A 23191-nucleotide genomic window follows, 5' to 3' on the forward strand; every position below is an offset into this window, starting at 1 on the left:
TTTTTTTTTTTTTTTTTTTTTTTTTTTTTTTTTTTTTTTTTTTTTTAAGATTTATTTATTATGTATACAGTGCTCTTCCTGCATGTACACCTGCATGCCAGAAGAGGACACCAGATCTTCTTATAGATGGTTGTGATCCACCATGTGGTTGCTGGTAATTGAACTTGGGACCTCTGGAATAGCAAGCCAGTGCTCTTCACCTCTGAGCAATCTCTCCAGCCCCAGCACTTTTTGTTTTTAAGTACCTTTCCCCAGGATTTAGAATTCCCTTTGTTTTGCATTAAAAATCATCTGCTTGAATGTGGTAGTACATAATTTAAAACAAAACAAAACAATACAAAACTTTAGCAATATTTAGTGTCTTTTTATGCTAAGATACAGCATTAATATTAAGTTAAAAGTAAATTCATCTGCTGTTTCCCAATATTGTACAGGTAAACTACCTATTGGTTTGAAGCTACAGAAAATATATTGCATTTCTGTTTCTCCAACTTAGTAACCACAAGCTCCAGTGAGTAAGTCTGCTGGATGTTGCCTCCTTTTATTAGGTGAAATCTTTGCCCAGTAAGCTTACTTATGTTTTATAAGACATGCTTTTCCTTCTCAGTTGATGGGCTTATTCTTCAGTGCCACTAAGCTAGATGTGGCTATTAAATATGCATTTTTAAATGCAACTTGAGAGCTGGTCGTGGCGGTGCATGCCTTTGATTCCAGCAGGCAGAGGCAGATGGATCTGAGTTTGAGGCCAGCCAGGTCTACAGAGGGAGTTCTGGGACTATACAGAGAAATGCTGCCTGGAAAAAAAAAAAAAAAGGACAAAATAAGTTGAATTGAAATATGTTGTGATTATAAAATAACACTAATTTCAAAAAATTTAAGAATCGTGATTTATTAGGTCAGTTACATTTGTACATTAACATTTTGAATAATTAAATTAGATAAGTTAAATTTGTTTGCTTTGACTTTAATGTGATTTCTAGAAAAAATCCTCCCACCCTTTAGTTTTTTGAGACTCTTTTTCTCTGTGTAGCACTGGCTGGCCTGGAACTGATTTGCAGACCAGGCTGGCCTGAACTCACAGAGATCCTATTGCCTCTGTCTCCTGTGTGCTCAGATTAAATGTATACACTGTCACAATGGGCAGAAAGACTTCAATTCTAAATGTAGGTAGCTTAGAGTTTGGCTGGTGTGCTCAAAGTCCTTGGTTTAGCCCCCAGTACTCAAAAGAAAAGGCTGTTAGAAGTTTAAGGTCATGTTGAGCTTCAGAATGTCTCAAAAATGAGATACAGCATAGAGTTGGGTTTTGTTGGATAATAATTTCTTCAGCTTCTGAGTCTGACTGTTGTATTTAGCAGCAGTTACATGCTAGATACAGAATTTTAAATGTCCTTAGTATCCAGGTCATTAACAGCTCAGCACAGTTGTTACTACTAAACATACACAAAGGGATGGTTGTATCAATTTTTTTGTTTCCCTTAATAGATGATGACTTAGATTTTAATTTTATTGTTTGTTTACTTATTTTGGTTTTTTAAAGATTTTTTTTTTTTTTTTTTTTTGGTCCAGAAACCTCATATGTAGACCTTTTGAATGCAGATCGGACAACCTGGCAATTGATATTATTGTCTAAAGCTTTGGGGGGTTTTTTGAGACAGGGTTTCTCTGTGTAGATTTGGCTGTCCTGGGATTCTAGACCTGGTTGGCCTAGAACTCTAAGCGATTCCCCTGCCACTGACTCCCTGAGTGCTGGGATTACAGGCTTGGACCTCCACACCCAGATTTTTTTAGCATTTCATTTTTGTTTTATTTTATTGGGGGTGGTTTCTCTTTGTAGCCCTGGCTGTCCTAGAACTTGTTCTGAGACCATGCTGGCCTTGAACTCAGATCTACCTTCCTCTGCTTCTGTAGTATTAGTATTAAAGGCATGCTACATTGTGTCCAGCCTTTGTTTTTTGAGACAGGGTCTTGCTATGTGGTCCAGGGTGTCCTGGAATTATGAGCATGTCCCACCACATCTAGGTCACCTTGTAGTCATTCTTGTTTTCCTAATTAGTTTGTATTTGATTATGAGTGTGCCAACGTGCAGGTGTGGAAATCAGAAGACAACTTCGGGTTTTTTTGCTCTGTTTACATTTACATGGGTCCCAGGGATTAATCTTACCAAATAAATACCTTTATTTAGCAAGCCATCTTACCAGCCTGTCACCATTCTTCTTTGTGATGCTTTTTCCCCCCACCCTAAAACGGTTTCTCTTTGTAGCCTTGGCTGTCCTGGGCACACTTTGTAGACCAAGCTGGCCTTGAACTCACAGAGATCCACCTCCCTCTGTCTTCCCAAGTGCTAGGATTACAGGAGTGCACACCACCTCTCCAGGCTTGTGTTGTTTTTCAAATGAAAATATTAATCTCTCAGCTCGTCTGCCTTTTTTTCTTTACATATGAAACAATTACCAAATGTAATGTGCACCAATAGCCGTGGTACCATGGCAAGTGAGGTTGGGGGAGAATTCCCTGGGGCCAAGAATTCAAGACCAACCTAGGCAACATAGGAAAAGCCTTACCTAAAAATAATACGTTGTTTTCACTTTTTTTTTATATGTATACAAGTACACAATTGTGTAAGACAGATGTCAAAGGAGAGTTTGCCAAATCGGTTCACTTCCACTACATGTGTCCTGGGAAAAGTCTGGGAAAATTTGTGGCATTTTTTTTTATTTTATTTATTATTTTTTTTGTGTGTGTGTGCTTTATTTTGTGTATATGTGGCCACTCAATGTGCCTCGCTCGGTGTTTGTGCCGTGGTGGTCTGTCAGGGACAGGAGCTGCTTCTCATAATCTGGTTCTGTTGCAGGTGTCACACAGTGGATCTTCCCTCTCTGACCTTCTCTTCTATCCAGGCTGATGTATTCATTTATATATTTATATATGAATATATTTATATATTCATTCATTCAAAATATACCATACTTGTCACTCCATGCCAGAGAAGTTAGCTTGAAGCAAGTCCTGAAAATTCCATGAGAGAACTGTCTTGGGGAAAAAATTCCATGGGTGCCCATACCTTTTAAGTTTTGCACTCAGGAGGCAGAGGCAGGTGGGTCTCTGAGTTTGAGGCCAGCCTGGTTTATACAGTTCCAAGACAGCCAGGGCTATGCAGAGAAACCTTGTTTTTTTTTTCTCAAGACACAGTTCTCTATTTAGCCTTGGCTGGCCTGGATTCACTTTGTAGACCAGGCTGGCCTCGAACTCACCTGCCTCTGCCTCCCAGAGTGCTGGGATTAAAGGCGTGTGCCACTTCGGCCTGCTCCTATTTTCAAAGACCTTAGAATTTTGTGGTTATTCAAGCGTGTCTTGGGTGATACGCAAAGGATCCCTGTTCTTTTTCTCTTAGTTTTCATGTTCTTTCAGAGTTTTAGTTGTCTCTTTGGTTGTCTGTGTTTGCTGTGTAGCTTTGCTATTTACACAGTGGTGAATGGAGTGTGCCTTCTAGGCTAGTGTGTGACATGCAACACTCAGGTGGTGTCCTGGCTGCAGAATTTTGTGCTCTGTATTTTAGTTTTCTCCAGTGTAGCTTTTCTGATCTAGACTGGAACTCCAGTGGGGAGTTACTTTATGTTTTCCATTAAACCTGGCACACTGCTAGATGTCTGTAAGGTGCTTGTGCTAGCCGAATACCATGTTGTATAATGTGCAAGTGATGGGGACGTTAAGTAGGACTTCGGGATAATTTGGGCTCTTCACAGAGGATGTAGGCTGTACCCACCTGAGCACATCCAAGTTCTCTGCATCACTGGACAGTGATTCTGAGCCTCCCAGCCTCTGCCCCTGGTTCTCTAATAGTTGCACCTTGCCTTTGTTTTTGCCTCTAGTATGAAGTGTAACGGAACAGACTTTACCACCTGAAACTGCTGCTTCAAGTTCAGATCAGGCAAGGAACACACCGCAACAACCAGCAACACCAAAGAAGAGTACACAAGTTGAAGACACAACACTTGATCTGAAACAAGAAGTTTGTGCCTACTCAACAGCTTTGAAAGAGCACTTCCCAACGCTGCTAGTAGTCTTTGTTTTCTTCAGTGCTGTACTGTGAGATTGCCCGGTGCAGCAGCAGTTGTATTCTTTATTAGCTTGGTAGATCATTTCCCCTCGCTCTCTTTTTTTTTTTTTCTTTTCTTTTTTTTCTTTTTCTTTCTTTCCTTTTTTTTCCCTTTTTTTTTTTTTTTTCTTTTTTTTTTAATACTAGCAACTTTCATCTTTTGGAACTTGTGCTGAAAACGAAGAGTCAGCAAATACTACTGAAAGTGCAATATTTGATTATCACTGCGAGGTAGGTTTCTGTTTTCATTGGTTAAGAATATAAAGGCTGCACGGTAGTATATGGATGAGTTGTCATGCATTGCTAGTGCCAGAGTATGGTGGTAAATAAATTTAGAGTATTACGGAATATCACTGTTAAATGCGAAATAAAAGAGAAGGTACTCGGTGATAAGAGTATAACTAAGGAACAGTTCTCTCAGGAGGTGTCTGGACGGAGCAACGTGTCAGGAGGAAATAATCTGCTGAGTACAGAAGTAACGGTTCTCAGACTCTAGGAGGCCTGGAAGGGAACACAGGGCTATACTGACCAGTTCAGGCAAAACAGTACAGTTTTGTGGGTGTCTAGAGAGACTGGACAGGGAAGCTTTTCAGAGCCAAGTTCTGAAAGTTATGGTATATTGGCTCTGTATGTGTGAGAACCATTGGGTGGATATTAGCAGTTTACTGGATTTTGTTTTTCAAAGGCAAGATGACTTAATTCTTTAAATTCATTTAAGATGAGAAGGTCTGCCGAGAGAAAGATTAGGCAGTTAAGATAAAGGTTCATGTATAGATGGAGAACTAGCAGACAGTGGGTTCTAATGGTAAAAGGATCTTGTATCAGGTTCAATGTGAATATAAGCATAGGGAGAACTCTTAATCCAGTTGTCCAAACTAGAAAGAACATTATTTGCCAAAATACAAAGTTTGGGTCAGGGCTTGTTGAAATGGGGACCTATTGTTTTTTAGAAGCCAAAAAAAATGCCAAAGACTGCTAGTATGGAATGGTAGTTATTTGAAGGAACTAGAGTTATGAAAAGCAGTGGATTGTTTTTTGTTTTCTGTTTTAGTTTTTAGATTTTCTAAAATATAAAGTCTTAGAATTTAGATTGGAATCAGGATCCTTGCATTATAAGTAATAAATGAAATACTGTGAAAAGAACATTAAAGAACAACAGAAATACATAGTAGGAAAGGAACACAGGAAGGTGATTTCAAAAAGTCAACAAACTGGGTGCAGTGGTGCATGCCTGTAATCCCAGCACTTGGGGAGGCATAAGTCCAGAACAGCCAAGACTCCACAGAGAAACCCTGTCTTAAAAAAGTCAACAGCCAGTTTTTAAAAGTGCTGTTGTAGATGAAATTGAATGGAAATAGTTTGTCGCATTCATTTTAAGAAGCACACAGATCGATTGTAGAGGAGCACTTTCTTTTTATCTATTTTATGCATATTGAGTGTGTGCCTGGGTGTGCCTGCGTTTGTGCACCTTGTGCTTTCAGGATCCTTCAGAGGCCAGAAGAGGCATTGGATCTCCTGGACCTTGAATTACAAATGGATGAACTGCCTACCATGTGGGTGCTGGGAAACTTGTGTCCTTAACAAAACCAGCAAGTGCTCTTAGCCCCCTATGGTTGGCTGGTTTGTTTATTGTTTTTGTTTTCCAAGATGGGTATGGGTGTGTGTGGCTTTGGGTGTCTTGAAACTCTCTAGACTAGGCTGGCCTCAAATATAGAGCTGAGATGAAAGGTGTACACCACTGCCTGGCTCCCATTTTGTTTCTTAACTGATACCTACTCTTATTGATAAATTTATCTCCATAAACAATTTTAAGATGATTGTTCTAGCACGGCTTTTGTCTTTTACTTCCTGGTTTTAAAGAATACATTTAGGCTATTGCTTTGTTCTGCCGGGCTAGATGAAGATGCCCACCTCAAACTAAAGCAAAACTAAAGGAAGAGTCCATGAGATACATGTGCTTCTAGTCCCAGTTTCTTGGTGGGTTGAGGCAAGACCTGAGCCCACAACTTGGAGACAGCATGGGTAACAGCAAGACTGTAATGTAAGGATGCTGGTGGTTGTTTTCCACTTTCCTACTTTATTTCACTGATAAGAATTACAGAGATGGATATAGAGTAGAAATTTTATTTGCTACAGCTTGATCTAATCTTTGTATTAGAAAGATTATTATAATAATATTATTATATATAATATTTCTGAATATTGCTTTGGAACATTTTTCAATATATAGATGAATGTACCCCTCGCTGTCTGAAAATTGAGTCATATGTATGTACATAGTTGGAAACAAGATATAACCAACGAGGAGGATGCTGGCTGTGAAGCCAGTGTTCTAATATTCTAATTGAACAGTTGTAAAATGCTTAGATGAAAGAAGTACAGTTAAGAAAACATTTGGTAATGTAACAGAACCCCTGAGTATTGTTAGTTTTAATTTTTAGGTTAGCATACTAAAAAGCATTATTCATTTTTACACATATATGTGATTATACTTTGGAACCTATAGTTCTAAAGGTGTTTATATGTAGAATTTATAAAAGTAGTACATAGATAAGAGTGAGTATAGAAGGAACAAAAGAAACAAAAGGTTTAGGGAGAGATTTGTGGGGAGATGCGTAAGTACGCATGTATTAGTTTGATGAAAACTGGATGAGAAAAAAGTTCAGAATCAACATCAAGTTGAATTTATTAATGTAGCACGCCTATAATCCCAGAGGCAGGTGGATCTCTATGAAATTGAGGCCAGCCTGGTCTACAAAGCTAGTCCAGGACAGCTTAGGCTACACAGAGAAACCCTGTGTCGAAAAAAACAAAAACAAATAAACAAAAGAAAACAAAATACAGGAAATGGTGAGGGTTTTGTTTGTTGGTTTTTGTTTTGTTTTTTTCTGAAGGTAATTTTTCAAAAGCAATATAAAAAAATTGAAGCTTGTAATGGATGAGAAGATGAACAAGATAACTGCTAAGGGCATGGCAGTATAATAAATGGAAACTTGTGATCTGAAACTGCTGTGCCAAGTCAGCACAACAGTGTAGTTTACTTTCCATAATTAGTGGAAACCCAGGAATTTAACAGACTGATTTTTAAGATAGTCTCCAGGTGTATGGTCCAGATTGTTTTGCCCTGTTTTTCTTAAAGACCTAATAAGCAGTTATGCTAGCCTGATACTTTCTCTTTAAGTTTTTTATGTGAATGACACCTTGAACTATCCCAACATCCTGATATGGGTATAGATTTAGAATAAAGAGAGTTCAAACAATTTAAGCTTGATCTCCACGTTAGGTGGCTTATAACAGGCGACAAGACACCTGTGGCATATCCACACACAGACACAAACACATGCAAATAGAAGAATATTTTCTTTAAGATTTATTTATTATTTATACAACATTCTGCCTGCACACCAGATCTTACTGTAGATGGTTCTGAGCCACCATGTGGTTGACTGGGAATTGAACTCAGGACCTTTGGAAGAACAGCAAGTGTTCTTAACCTCTGAGCCATCTCTCCAGCCCCCTATAAGAATATTTTTAATAACTTAAAAAATTAGGTTATAGTGTTTTTTAGTTGGGTTTCCTGTTTTTGTTTTGTTTTCCTTTGTTTTCCCTGTTTGTTTGTTTGTTTGTTTTCTTTCTGAAATAGAGTTTCTCTGTGTGCCTTGGCTATCCTGGACTTTATTTTATATGCCAGGCTGGCCTGAAATTCACAGCAGTCCACTTGCCTCTGCCTCCCTGAGTGCTAGGATTAAAGGTGTGTGCCCCCACACCCAGCTGTTGTTTTCTTTTTAAGACAGGGTCTCAGGTAGCCCAGGCTGTTCTCTCAAACTAGCCAAGTATAATTTTGAGCTGATCATCTTGCTTTGGCTTCAAGGTTGTACTTGGCAAGTAGTTACAGGGTCTTGTTGTTTTGTTAGGAGGGGATTTAATGTGGTTTGTTAAGAAATTGTATGAAGGACATTTGTTTAAGTTGCACAGTTACTAAAACTTTAGTGCACCTAATAGAGAAATAATCAGTGTTCTGCATTAATCCAAGTGCTGAAAAATGGTGAGCTACACTTTAGTAATAGTTATTTCAAATCTATGCAGAAAACAGTAGCAGAAAACCTACCTAATTTGGGGTGCTGAAAGGAGAGCTAATGTGGTGGTGTACATCTGTACTCCTAGCAGTTAGGCTGAGACACAAAGATTCAGGAGTTCATCATCCTCAACGACTGATTTCAAAGCCAGCTGAAAGGAATAGTGCAAGTTAAGTGAAGATAAGTGAGGCACACAGAACTGACTTTGAGCTTGTTAACCCATGGAAAGGAATCGTAGAATAGAAACCAGACCGGATCACAAAAAATTTCTTAGGTATTATGACACAAAATTATAATGACTAGAACTTTTTTAAAGGGAATTTTGAAATCACATAAGCTCTGACTTTTCATTTGAGAAGATAGTCTCTGGAAAACTAAATGTAACTGTCTGAGATACTAGTGTATATTAATAGAACCTAGATCAGGGCTGATCTATTGAGGGCACTGGAGTCCTGGTTGAATGAATATGGCAGCATGGGTTAAGAGTGTGAGTCATGCCAGGTGTGCTTAATCCCAGCACTCAGGAGGCAAAGGCAGATGGATCTCTGTGAGGTAGAAGCCAGCTTTGTCTACAGATGAAATTCCAGGGTAACTCACAGTTAAGAGCACCTTCTGCTCTAGTGGAGGACCCAAGTTCAGTTCCTAGCATCCATATGAAATCCATAGGATTTTAAGAAACCTATACTTTCTGGCCTCCTCTGGTACTAGGCACTCAGATGGTACATATGCATGCATCAAGCGCTCATAGGGAATAAAACCTTTAAAAACGTGAGCCATGGAATTAGATTCTGTTTTCATTTTTGCTAGGATTTAGCTTTTTAGCATCTGTGGGGTCTTTATTTTATGTGAGAGTTTGTTTGCATGTATGTCTGTGTACCACATGTATGCCTGGTGACTGAGAAGGGCAGAAGAGGATTTCAGGTTCCCAAGAACCAGACTTGCAAATTGTTGTGAGCTGACATATGGGTGCTAGAAATGAACCTTCCTCTGTAGAAGTAACAAATGCTCTTAACCACTGAGACAACTTTCGACTCCCAGTATATTTTTTATTATAGCATAAAGCATTTTTGTACAATGTCTGATGTACCCCAGACTAAGCACAAACTGAATATGTAGCTGAGGGTGGTCTTGAATGCCTGCATCTCCTAAACACTGAGATCAGTCATGTATCAACATGCCTTGCTCTATGTAGCCTCCCTTCCTTCCTTCTTTCCTTCCCTCCTTCCCTCCGCCTCTTAGTGCTGAGATTAAAGGTGTATGCTACCATGCTTAGGAATCTCTTCTGATACCTGCATGACATTAAACCACTGAGTTTGCTGGGTCAGCGCTAAGTGTGGAACCTCTGTATGATGGTATGGGCTGTAGCCCAACCCTATCTCCTCCTCTTGATAAATGCTGCCAAAGTGGGTCTCACTCAGAAAGCTCATACTAGTTTACTACCATGAAAGTATATGACCGTGTTAGCTCTTTTAGAGGGTTTTGTTTTGGTCTTTGTTTTATTTTGTTTGTTTGGTTTGGGTTTTTAAGACTGGGTTTCTCTGTTGTAACCCTGCTTGTCCTGGAACTCAGGATGTGGACCAGGTGATGAACTTAGACCTCCGTCACCTTTCCCTCTCAGGTGCTGGGATAAAAGGGGTTTGCCACCACAGCCAGGCTGTCATAGGGTTTTTAATCATTGACCCAAAAAAAAATTTTTTTTTTTTTTTTTTCAAAATGTTTTCATTTGTTGTAGAACCTCCTCCCCACCCCTTTGCTTTTTCAAGACAGGTTTCTCCATATAGCCCTGGCTGTCCTGGACTGCTTTGTAGACAGGGCACCCAGGAATAAAGGTGTGGGCCTACTAGTACTATTAAGTTAACTGCCTATCTTCTTCACGTGAAATTTTGCACATACTAAAAAATCAAAGGTCTTTTAGGTTTTTTTTAAATTGATCTCAAATCTAGATATTGTATATCCCCTCCCCCTTTTTAGTGTTAATTTATTTTTTTCTGAGCACTTTGCTTTATGTATTGACTTCTGTGGTTTTTATTGAATATTTCGTTTTAATTATTAGTGTGTCATCTGTCCCCTTGCACTCACCCTCCAGCTGGCTGTGTAGATCAGGTTGGCCGTGAACTTAGAGATCCTCCTGCCTCTGCCTTCAAAGTGCAGGGAAAAGGTTTTTGGCAGTGTTGGTGAAGAAATAAGTACAGAAAAATATAGTTTACCCAAATTATTAGGAATTCTTTGAATAGTGTTAAAACTAAGATGAGTTGTCATCACTCAAAATGTTGAGGCAGGAAGATTGCTATTTTAAGTCTTGCCTGGCCTATACATTACAAGGCCAACTAGAGGTACTCTGGTTTAAAACATCAGAACCAGTAAAGTTGAGTAGTGTCTTGTCTTTATCCCTGTGAGGGATAAAAGAGTCTCTAAAGTGGTTAAAGGCTACAGAAAAGAGTGCAGGTCAGTGGAGATTGGAGGTGAGTTGGTTACAGTTCTCTGGTTTGTCTTTTCATTTTAAAATTCATATAGTAAGACTAACATCTAAACATAAAGAAATAGGACTTTGAGATTCCTGATCTAAGTCAGTAGTAGCCTAGAATAATGGTCCTCAAATTAATTTGATTATATTGCATGTCAGTGAGAAACCTATGAGATTGTATTTATAGATTGCACAATTTTACTGTGGTTGCCTTGGAAAAAGTGGTAGCAAATCTGAAGCATAACATAAAAATAAACAGTATAATGGAACCAGGTTACCTGTTAGTATTGATTTTTGTCATCACTAGATAAGTATGGGCTATATACTTGTTTGTTTTGTGGAGGAATTTTTGTTTGGTTGACTTTCTTTTGTTTCTAAGTTTTTTTGGTAAGCAAGTCTTCGCTTCCTAGGTGCTGGGGTTAACAAGCATGTGCTGCCATGCTTAGTTAAAGTATTTGTTTTGTTTTGGAGCAGTGGTTCTTGACTTTTGTACTGCTGCTACCCTTTAATACACTTGCTCATGTTGTGGTGACCCCCCACACACACACACTGTAAAATTTTTTCATTGCTACTTCATAACTAATTTTGCTACTGTTATAAATTGTAATATAAATGTGTTTTGGGGGTGGTCTTAGATCCCAGTGAAAGGGTCATTTAACACCCCTCCACCCAAGAGGAAACAACCCACAGGTTGAGAACTACTGTTATTGAGGGGTTTATGTGTGTGTGAGCACGTGCTATTTTCCCCTTTTGTAAAACAGATTTTACTGTAGTCAATGCTGGTCTTCAACTCAGTAATTCTGCTCTAGCCTCTCAAATGCAAGGAATATACTCATGAGCTAACATGCTTAGCTCTTTTTTTTTCCCCCTTTTGTTTTAAACTTCATTCTGTTATGAATTTATTATCTCTGGGACATTTTATATGTAGTGTTTAATTGCTGCTAATATAAGTCTGGCATACTCATTAGATTTCATTAAATAGTCATTTCTTTCATAATGAGGTTGAATAGCTAGTTCTGGGAATAGAAGTGGCAACTCCCATGTGCTTTGCTTGTACTTAACCTTGCCTTCCATATAAGATTCACTGTGTAGAAAGTGCCTCTGCGCTGGAGTTCAGCTAGATAGCTAAATGTCTAGGGCCATTCTGCTGGGTATGTTTAAACTGTGGTATACTGAGAGCAGATGAATAAGGAAATAGAATTTCACTGTCAACCTAGTAAGTTTTGTAGTTTAATTCTCAGTATATTTGAGTTAGTTAAGAAGGTATCTGATACATCAGCTATATATATATATATTTATAGAGAGAGAGAGCTGAGCTATAAATACCCAGTAATATTCATAGAAACTAATTATTTTATCTCAGGAAAAATGTAGCTACAGTATTCTATTTCTAATTATAGTCCTGTTGGACTATAATTGAGACTAGATTCACTTTAAATCGTTTGGACACTGAGAAGACATTTAGTTCAGTGGTCTCCTTTTCTAGCCACTAAAGTTCTTTTTTGTTTGGTTTTTGTTTTTCAGGACAGGGTTCCTCTATGTAGCCCTGGCTGTCTTGGAATTTGCTCTGTGACCAGGGTGGTCTCAAACTGAAGGATCCACCTGCTTCTGCCTCCAGAGAGCTGGGAATAAAGGGCTGTGCTAGCACAGCCTGGCTGCCACTAGAGTGTTGTTAATGACATTTAGAAAATTACTTAACACAGGATAATGATTGTTTAGTATATCTGGGCATACCTTTCAGCTTGACTTTTGTTTCCCGATCATACTTACAAATTTTATGCTATGTTGCCACAGCTGATTGACATGGAGAACATATTTACCTTGTCATCAGATCCTCAACCCACTCCTGCAGCCCCTCCTTCACTCTCTTTACCTTTATCTTCATCTTCTACCTCATCCTGGACAAAAAAACAAAAGAGGACCCCTACATATCAGAGATCTGTAAGTCAGGAAAGGAGTGATGCAGTTTGTCTTGCATTGTGTTAAGCATGGCTTCTGAGGGCCACGTGGTTGAAAGTGCCTGCAGACTGAGTTTATAACTTCCAATCATTTCTTTGACTCTGAATTGTGAAAGATAACCTTTAGGACCTTGCTCTAAGAATTTTTAAGGGTGGCGCATTGCTTGCCTTAGATCCTGTTGGAAGTGGAGCATAAGGTTTCAGATCCTTATTTCCCAGTGACTCTGATTTTTGTGTTTTAATCAAATTGCCAAGTGTCTTTAGGGAGAACTTCGAAGCCCATGATGTGGAGGTAGGCCTTGGTTTGAGTTGTCGACCAGTGGATTCTGGGCTGCTATGAAAATTGAGTTTATATACTTCAGAACAGTGTCTAGTAGAAGGAAAATAGAACTTAATTACTAACAGGCATGGTTTGATTTGCATATTTGAGCATTCCATGTATTACTTTAACTTTATCTTTGCTTCTGTCTTTTCTGTTTGTCTATTGTTCTTTTGAGACAGGGCTTCTCTGTGTAGCTCCTGGCTGTCCTAGAGCTCTCTCAGAGATTTCCCTGCCTCTGCCTTTGGAATGCTGGGATTAAAGTCATGTTCCACCTCTACCTATAGTAGCTGTTTTCTCTAAAGAGTTTTTGTCCTTGGGGCTGGAGAGATGGCTTAGTGGTTAAGAGTGCTGGATGCTCTTCCAGGGGACCCAGGTTTGTCCTTTATGGACAGTGGACAATATGTAGCACACAGACACACATGCAGGCAAAATGCTCATCATTCACATAAAATAAAAAGAACATTGGCCAGCGAAGATACATCTTTCAGACAATTGCCCAACATTTCATGTAAATGCTGATGTCATAACTTGAGTGAAAGGGACCCTTAAAAAAATAAATGTAAAGACTTGGAGATGGTACTTCTGTGCTAAATTACTCTGCTAGTCTTTCTTGGGTGCTTTCTCCATTTTATGCTTTTAAATTTACAAAGTACTTCACTTTTAGCATTTATGAAATTTTGGCCTAAATAGATTCTATTGTATTTTAAGTATTGTCTTTTTCACTGTAGAATGTTTCCTTTGCTTTATTAGATTTTAAATTGTTTGTTGACATAGATGGTGTTATCTAGAGATGTCAGTGTTTTCTTAGCAAAAAGGTCTTGACTCTAGCTGGGAGTTTAAGAGACTTTTTGATTCAGATTTTTCAGTTTTTTCAAGGACTTGCATGTTTTGTGCCAGTTTTTAAATTTGAGTTGTATTGAATGGAGAGTTTATTTTATTGTGTTAATCTCTACTAATTTCATTAATTCAACCTGCATGGCTTATCAAATAGTATTAAGATATTTTCTAAATCTGGTAATTCTTGATTACTAGTTTTTATATTAATTACTTTAGTTCTGAAATTGTCTTAATATTTAAAGTTAACGTTAAGAACTTTCACTGATGTAGTTGCTTTGCCTTAAGCTGTAGGAATTGTTTGGTTAAGTGCAAATTCTTTCATTAGTGACAGCAATTAGTTAAAATAATAGTTTCTTCTGAAATGTTAACTAATAAGTATTTCAGTAATAAAACTGTGTTAGTGGACTTTATCTATTTTAACTTTCTTTTCTTTGCCTTTCAATAACAAAAATACAAAGGTTTGTTGATCAGATTTACTGTGTTGTGTAAATTACAGACAGATCTGTATATATTGAGGACTTTTTTTTTTTTTTTTTTTTTAAACAGATGAGCTTTGATCCAAACCTTCTCCACAACAATGGACACAATGGGTACCCCAATGGTACTTCAGCAGCACTGCGTGAAACTGGGGTTATTGAAAAACTGTTGACCTCTTACGGATTTATTCAGTGTTCAGAACGGCAAGCTAGACTTTTCTTCCACTGTTCACAATATAATGGCAACCTCCAGGACTTAAAAGTAGGAGGTAATCTGTCAGCTCACCTTTGAACTCCCTACTGAGTGTCTACTTGTTCTTGATAGTGCTTTCTAGTGTGTTACAAGCCAGAAAAGATGAACCTAACTATTGAAACGTGTATCTTAATTTTTGCTATGGTGCTGTCTTTTTGAGATCTGAAAAACTTAAATGGTAAAAAGATAAATATTTTAGTATTTTACTTTACACACTTGGAATATTTAAGGGAATGAACTTACATGGTTTCTCTTTTAAAAAACAAAACCAGCAGGTTGGAGAGATGGCTCAGCGGCTAAGAGCATTGTCTTGTCTTCGAGAAATCCTGAGTCCAATTCCCAGTAACCATATGGTGGCTCACAGTCATCTATACTAGGATCTGTTCCCATCTTCTGGCACACAGGTGTATATGCAGATAGAGTAATCATATACATTAATTTTTTTAAAAAACCCAAGAGGCTAGAAGGGTGCCACAAGCAGTTAAATACTTGATGCTCTTGCATAGGCCCTGAATTTAGTTCTTCGTACCCATACCTCAGTTCATACTCAGTTGAGGGGTTCAGATGGCCTCTTCTGACCTTTGTGAGCACCAGACACATAAAATGTAGTGGTCCACGTGTATACATACATGCATGCATACATGCAAAGCTATCATACACATAAAAAATACTTGAGAACGAACTTAGAACAGTGGCTGATGTACCAGGTACTGGAGGTGCATGCTGTTTAGCATTATTTTGTTTAGTCCTCTCAGGAATCTTGTATGTTAGAAATTGTTCTCTTTTTATAGATAAGGAAGCCAAAGTGTAGAGAAGTTTAAAAGTTTTCCAAATCCTATAATCTTGTATATTCTTTTGTTTTTTTAAGACAAGGTTTCTCTGTGTAGCTTTGGCTGTCCTGGAACTTACTCTGTAGACCAGGCTGGCCTTGAACTCACAGAAATCTTCTGGATGCTGGGATTAAAGGCTGTTATCTTATTTTTAATGTGTGTAAATACCATGAAAACTACGACTTGATAAATAGTTATCTCAGTCTAAGGCACTTGACTCTGAAATGCTCTCGTATATCGGAGTCCCTTGGAAGGCTTGCTAAAAATACACACTGTATTTGATTCCCCAGAATTTGTCTTTACCTAGGTCTGAAGTGAGGCTCAAGAATTTACATGGTCTCCTAAGTTCTCAGGTAATGTTGATGCTTCTGGCCTAGGAACCACACTTTGAGAACCACTGGTTTAAGGCAACTCAAATATTACCTTAAAGTAGTTCAGACGCAAGATGCCATCTTTCAAGCCTTAGTCCAACAAACATAACACATTCTTTATTTTAGATGATGTTGAATTTGAAGTATCATCTGACCGGCGGACTGGGAAGCCTATTGCTATTAAATTGGTGAAGATAAAACCAGAAATACATCCAGAAGAACGAATGAATGGACAAGTTAGTGACTTTGATATTTTATATTGCCTTAGGGCCCCATATTTGCATATCTTTCACATTAGAAAAGGAAGATTGTCCCCTGCCGCCTCAGTTTGCACGGAGAGAGCTCTAGTATATAAAAATAACTTTTAAAATTAGATCAGAAGCACTGGCATTTCTTGACCTGAAATAAAAACATGGTCGAGACTCAATTTGGGTTTTATGTATAACCCTAAGTCTTTGCTTACAGTCAGTTTGCATACTGTAAGTTTGAAACTTGGCAGCATGACATCCTCTTGTGGATCATATTGAAATGCATCCCTGTGTGTAGTGTAGATATTAGAACTCAGTTTATATTGCACAGTGCCGCTCCTGAAATGATTAGCAATGGAAATTTTTTTTTTTTTGACTGGTAGGTTGTGTGCGCTGTTCCTCACAACTTAGAGAGTAAATCTCCAGCTGCCCCGGGTCAGAGTCCAACAGGGAGTGTATGCTACGAACGTAATGGGGTAAACTTGTGTATTTTTCTTAAACCTTTGCCTGATCCATCATGTGATCTATAAGCGTACTTTAAAATTCAAAGTAGAGAACGTAAGCTAGTTGCTAAAATCATTTTTAAATTTGGTTTTAAGAGGCTTCAAGTGCAGCATAATAAACTTATTTTTAAAGAAAAAAAATCCATAGGACTTCCAAGTGTGTTAGCTTGCCCAAGTGTGACCTTAGTTAGAACATTAAGGTGAAATGCTCCTTTAAATCACTTTTTGGTGGGTTGTGGGGAGGTGGGATTTATTTCTGGTTCCCTTTAAGCACTAACTGCAGTTTTTTATTTGGAATGCCTATGTAAAAATTGTCTTTTTGAAATGTAACTACAGTCTCTGGGCAAATGCTTCCACGTGTGTAAGCTTTTTGAACTTGGATTGCTGCTCAGCTGTGGACTCACAGAAGTCATCAGCACCATGGAGGGGAAGTGTGTTTATGAATAAGACAACTTGTCATACTGCATATAATTTTAAGAATTTTGGCTTTAAAATGCCAGTATAAGAAGTATTTAAGTAAATCACATTGTACAATAAACGTGCATCCTGTTCAGATTATAATAATAGCTTGTTAATTCACAGGAAGTATTTTATCTGACTTACACCTCAGAAGACGTGGAAGGGAATGTTCAACTGGAAACTGGAGATAAAATTAACTTTGTAATCGATAACAATAAACAGTAAGTTCTCTTCAATGTTTTCTTAACCTAATGATTCTTTTTTGGTTACATTGAAAAATTTGAAGTTAGAGCCAGGGTTGGTGCTTCATCCTGGTAGTCCTAACACTTGGGAGGTGAGGCAGGGTCAGGAGTTGTAGACCAGGTGGAGAGCTATGTTGGATCTAACATACCAAACGAAGGAAGGGAGGGAAAAGAAATCTGAAATGATTTAAGTATCTAACTGGCAAATATGTATACTTTTCATGACCCTTGATTTTTGTTCAGTAGCTGAGGCCTTAGAGTATAAAGGTGACTAAAACATTGACATTTTCAGCGAACTGCCTGTTCAGTGACAATTTTGAAGAAGGACTAATAGTTAAGGTTAATTTGAGAGAACAGTGAAAAGCAGATAAGAAATGAGGAAAGCATTGATCAGAAGAGTCAGAAAATGGCTAGAAGTTTGAGATAGCTGTCTGTGTTGATTGGACTGTAGTCTCATGAGATGAGCTTTATTACACAATCTTTGAAAGGCTTGGAGTAAGATTAGAGTCATGTGGGTGCTTAGAGAGTGTGAGCTCTTGAACAGTAGGTTTCTCTAGACTAGACTAGGAGAGATGCCTTACTGTGGACGGTAGAGGTTTATACAGTCAGCCAAGAATTTGGACATGAAATCAAATTACTTTGAGAGGGTCAAAATCCAGGTGCTGTTTTTCAGTCCTGCTTTAAGGGGCAGGTGATTGACTGAAAAAAGACAGTTGAACAGCATATGAATTAAAGGTGTTGGAATGCTGGAAATTGATATCAGGTTGTGGGTTTATATATATTATTTTTAGATCAACAGTCTTAATTGAATGTGAAATAGAGAAAACCAGGGACTAGAGATAAGGTGAGTTTGAGAAGTGAGCCACTGAAAGCTTTATTTCACTTTTAATAATTTCTTATCTATGCTGAAGACTTTTTTTAACCTAGTACTTTATCATTTAATTTTTTGAGACACAGTCTCCATGTAGCCCTGTCTGTTCTGAAACTCACTATTGAGACCAGGCTGTTTTCCAACTCAGAGAGCTCTGCCTGCCTCTGCCTCTGCCTCTGAGTACTGGGATTAAAGGCTTGGATCACTGTTTCTGACTCATACATATTTTATATCCCCTGGAACTGGAGTTAGCAGATATTGTGAGGCGTACCCAACATGGGGCTAGGTATTGATCCCTTGTTTTCTGAGTAATTTCCCTAGCCCCAACACTCAGTTCTTTGCCCTCAAAGAACATTCCTTCAGTTATGTCTGAATTTAGACAGCTGTTCTTCTCTTATAGCATTGACCCCAGCGGTAATATTGTCTTATAGTTTACACTATCTTTGAAATAAACTTGAGTTTATATTGCTGTCATTTTGTTCAAAGATTGGGGCACTATAGCAACATGTGTTTTAAGTGTTTTCAGTTTTATAATAGGGTGAATATTTTTTTCCATAGCATGGCAAAGTCTCCTGTCTCTTGGATGGCAGGATAAAGAAGGGTTGTTGCTCAAAGCACTCAGGGAAGCAGAGGCAGGTGGATCATTACCAGTTTGAGGCCAGCCTGTTCTCCAGAGAAACCCTGTCTCAAAAGAAGGGTTGTTTCACCTGGTGGTTGTGCAAACATTTAATCTTAGTCATGGAGTAGCAAAGACAGATCTCTGAGTTTAAGGCCAGCCTGGTCTACAGAGTTCCAGGACAGACAGGGCTATACAGAGAAACCTAGTTTTAAAAAAAAAGAAAGTCCTATCTACTAAATTCAGCACTTACTGATAACAGACCCTTTATTCTTACAGATTCCTTACTTTGTAACGTGTAATACTTACCCTTCTGTAAAAAATAGTTTTTCATCTTTCGTGTTTACTTTTGTCTTTATTTCAGTTCCTCTGTTAAAATTTTAGAGTAACACATCGTGTACCCAAGTAAAAGTTTGTTTTATTTTGTTTTTAATTAAAAGAGACTTTTACAAATTCATGAAGGAAAAAAAGTCCACATATAAGTTTTAAATTTAGAAAAATGAGTTTGAGCAATTTTTTTTCCATATAGGAAGGTCAGGTATCATAAACATAACGTGTTCTTAATAATGACAGGGTTTGTTTGTTTGTTTGTTTGAGACAGGGTTTTTCTGTGTAACGTTGCTGTCCTCTGGAGACCAGGCTGACTTTGAACTCATAGAGATCCTCCTGCCTCTGCTTCTCAAGTGCTGGGATTAAAAGCCTGTGCTACCACCACTTGCAGAATGACCAAATTTTTTAAACCTAAGAAAATAGTTTGTTTAGACTCAGTTGTTTGTGACCGACCCAGAAAATTTCACCTTGATCTCTCTTCTTCTCCAGCACTGGTGCTGTAAGTGCTCGTAACATCATGCTGTTGAAAAAGAAACAAGCTCGCTGTCAAGGAGTAGTTTGTGCCATGAAGGTAATGTCTGCAAACGTGAAGTGTTGAGGTTTGCTGTTTGCTTTTCAGCTGCTTTTAGGCTTTGTACTACAAATCCAGATCACTTGGTTTTCCTGTCTTCTGCTTAGACTTTCCTTATTAACTTGGTTTAGTTCCATAAAATTCCTTGCTTGCTAGTTCTTCAGATTAAGCTTGGTAAAGGTAGATTTACTAGGTTGTACTGTTGGGTTGTAATATAATCATAAGATACAGCTTGCTGATTTCTTCAGTTGTAATCATACATTTGTATATTGATTTCTAATTAATGATCTTGTATTTGGGGACTTTTTGCTTTAGGAGGCGTTTGGCTTTATTGAAAGAGGTGATGTTGTAAAAGAGATATTCTTTCACTATAGTGAATTTAAAGGCGACCTAGAAACCTTGCAGCCTGGAGATGATGTGGAATTCACAATCAAGGACAGAAATGTAAGATGGTTTATTCACTAACTTAATCATTGCCCTTTTAAGGTTAAAAATTATGTGACCCTGCCCATTCCAACATCTTGATTTAGGGTAAAGAAGTTGCAACAGATGTCAGACTATTGCCTCAAGGAACAGTCATTTTTGAAGATATCAGCATTGAACATTTTGAAGGAACTGTAACCAAAGTTATCCCAAAAGTACCCAGTAAAAACCAGGTAACTTGTCTTTATCAGAAGTGTCTTTTGACTAATCAGTAATACAGATGGTTTGTTATACTAAAATTGTAGTGTTTGATTGATATAATTATATCCAGTGAAATGTATCTTTTAATTGGTATTAAAAAAAACAATGTAAAAACCAAATAGGTGCTAAGGGCATATCTGGTTCAATGTCAGCAGGCTGAACCTAGCATACACAAGGTCCCCAGTACTGTAGAAAAAAAAGAGAAACTAATGAATGATATGTTGATGAGTATGTTTTTGCTTGTTTGTTTTGATTAAGAAACGACCGAAAGAAATGTCTATATTGGGGAAAATCCTTATTGTATTGGACTGCATTTGCTTCTCCTCTATTCCTTCTCTTACTGTTTGTTAGTTTGTGTAGGGGTAAGGTGAGAGGTGTCATTGCTGGGTAATGTGAGATATACAGGGCTTAAAAATGCCTTTCTTTCATATTTCTTGGTGTCATAATGCAATCTTTTGGGTTGGGTTGGGGTTGTTTTTGTTATGTTTTGTTTTGTTTGAGACAGGGTTTCTCTATGTAGCCACAGCTGTCCTGGAACTTGCTCTGTAGACCAGACTGGCCTTGAATTCACAGGGATCCACCTGCCTCCTGAGTGCTGGGATTAAAGGCGTGCCACCATAGTGTGTGCTTGGCTGCAGTGTTTAATTTTATGATTGTCATGGACCTTAGATCACGAAGCTTTCATATTGGACTTACATTGTCAGCACTTTTTTTCCCTTCAGGGAACTATATTATAAATAAGCTATTTACTGTGTTGTTCTTGTTTGACTTAGAGCTAAAAAGGATGAGAAATCTCCAGCTAAAATCGTTTTTCCTTCTCATCAGAATGACCCATTGCCAGGACGAATCAAAGTTGATTTTGTGATTCCTAAAGAACTTCCCTTTGGAGACAAAGACACAAAATCCAAAGTGACCCTGCTGGAAGGTGACCATGTTAGGTTTAATATTTCAACAGACCGGCGTGACAAATTAGAACGAGCAACCAACATAGAGGTTCTATCAAATACATTTCAGTTTACGAATGAAGCCAGAGAGATGGTAAGTGTTTGGTGTAACATTTGGGATTCACTGGTGGATTCTGATTTGCACTGTTAGCTGGAAACTTTTTAGGCTGATGATTTAGTGAGTAAAGGTTCTTTCTTCCCGAGCCTGATAGCCTGTGTTCAAGCCCCAGTACGCACATGATGGAAGGAGAGGCCAACTCCTGCAAGGAGGAAATTTTGTGAGCTAATCACTGTCTTGGGAAGTCACCTTATTAAGTAGCTAAGAATCATAAGTTTTTTAATTAGTCTGGTCTTAATATCTCTCATTCTCTTAGTTATCTTGAAATATATATGGAAATGAATTTAGATTGGAAATCTGAATGAATGCTAATGTAATGTGAATAAGGCATCAAGAAATATATTATGATTCCCTCTGTAATGTTTAGTAAATAGGTTAAACTAAATAGGTCTCACCTTTTTTAAGATAATAGTTTGCCTTATTTTTTATGAGTATATGTCTAGGAATGGTGTGTACCTGGCTTGTTTACCCAAATTTGTCTTACAAACATTTTGTGGACTGACTTTTCTCAGATATGGTTTGTATTTAGTGTTAGGGATCATACCGTCTGTAGCATGTCTCAGTGTTGACAGTAAAAACATGTGTTTTATAAGTTGTTTGTGGAGATAGGGTTTCTCTATAGTCCTGGAGCTCTGTCCACCAGGTAGACCTTGAGCCCACAAAAGTCTGCCTGCCTCTGCCTCTCAAGTGCTGGGATTAAAGGTGTGCACCACCACACGACTGGCCCTTGATTTCCTCGGACTCCTCCTCCTTATTATGTTTTATGACTCTGAGAATTTTGCTTTGATGTAGGTACTGTATGTGTGCCTGGTACCCACAGAGGCCAGAGAAGGGCATCGGATCCCCTGGAACTAGAGTTCTAGGTGGTTGTGAGCTGCCATGTGGCCACCCCGGGACCAAAACTGGATCCACTACAAAAATAATTTTGAATTTAAAAAATGCTTTTTCAAGTTTCTCAGGCAGTCTCTTTTTTTGCTTTGTAGGATTACAAAGGTGTATGCTGCATTTTCATAGGATAAAAGAAAATATGAAATGTACAAAAATAGTACATTTTGTTTTTTACTTCTTAAGTCTTTCTTGTGTGTAAATTAGCATAAGATTTTGAAGTAAAACCTGATGCACGTCTATAATCTCAGACAAAGGGAGACAGAGGCAGGCAGATCTTCTGAGTTCAAGGCCAAGACTGGTCTACAAAGTGAGTCCAGGGTAGCCAGCATTATACAGAGAAACCCTGTCTCAAAAAAACAAAGGGAAAAAAAGATTTTGAAGTAATAGTAATGTATTGCTTTTGTTATTCATTCATGAAGTATGTCAGTAAAGATTTGAAATTCTTACGATACATTGTAATTTAGCTTTTTATGAAATACAATTAGCCTTCTGTATTGTAAATTTGCCAAGGAGCGGCATCTGGAAAGTCTCATAATTACTGGGATTAAATTTTTTTGAAGGTTGATCAGGCGCCAGAATGTAGGTGGTAAGCCCAAATTCGAACTGGGGTTTATATGAATGAATGAATGAATGAATGAATGAATGAATGAATGAATGAATGAATGAATGAATGAGTGAGTGAGTGATTGAATGAATGAATATGTTGAAATTAGTTTTTATGTGAGGGGGGAAACTCCTAAAATGGAGATACAGTATTCAGATTGTTTTTTAACAGATTCTTAATAAGTAGTAGATTCTTTGTGTGTCCACTAAAAAATGTTATTTGGCTTTCATTTAGGGTGTGATTGCTGCCATGAGAGATGGTTTTGGTTTCATCAAGTGTGTGGATCGTGATGCTCGTATGTTCTTCCACTTCAGTGAAATTCTAGATGGGAACCAGCTCCACATTGCAGATGAAGTAGAGTTTACCGTGGTTCCTGTAAGTAGCTGTTTGGAGAAAGTGTTGAGGGAATGTTTATTGCTCTCTACTTTGT

General features: G+C 38.0%; 1 protein-coding gene across 2 annotated transcripts in view; it reads left to right on the forward strand.

Annotated features, from left to right (window-relative positions):
* The window catches only part of Csde1 (cold shock domain containing E1), a 37028-nt gene that overhangs the window by 2912 nt on the left and 10925 nt on the right, over positions 1–23191 (forward strand). The window contains exons 2-11 of one of the 2 annotated variants that reach the window (XM_055628575.1): positions 3870–4327; positions 14300–14498; positions 15810–15919; positions 16315–16407; positions 17017–17114; positions 19442–19523; positions 19839–19967; positions 20054–20179; positions 21033–21245; positions 22996–23136. In XM_055628575.1, the coding sequence (XP_055484550.1) occupies positions 14300–14498; positions 15810–15919; positions 16315–16407; positions 17017–17114; positions 19442–19523; positions 19839–19967; positions 20054–20179; positions 21033–21245; positions 22996–23136 (1191 nt within the window). In that variant the 5' untranslated portion in view covers positions 3870–4327. The remainder of the gene's footprint in view (positions 1–3869; positions 4328–14299; positions 14499–15809; positions 15920–16314; positions 16408–17016; positions 17115–19441; positions 19524–19838; positions 19968–20053; positions 20180–21032; positions 21246–22995; positions 23137–23191) is intronic. The other variant, XM_055628584.1, reaches the window with a different exon arrangement.

This window comes from Psammomys obesus, unplaced genomic scaffold (genome assembly GCF_907164565.1).
Source record: "Psammomys obesus unplaced genomic scaffold, mPsaObe1.curated_primary_1811, whole genome shotgun sequence".
In the NCBI taxonomy this organism is placed as follows: Eukaryota; Metazoa; Chordata; class Mammalia; order Rodentia; family Muridae; genus Psammomys; species Psammomys obesus.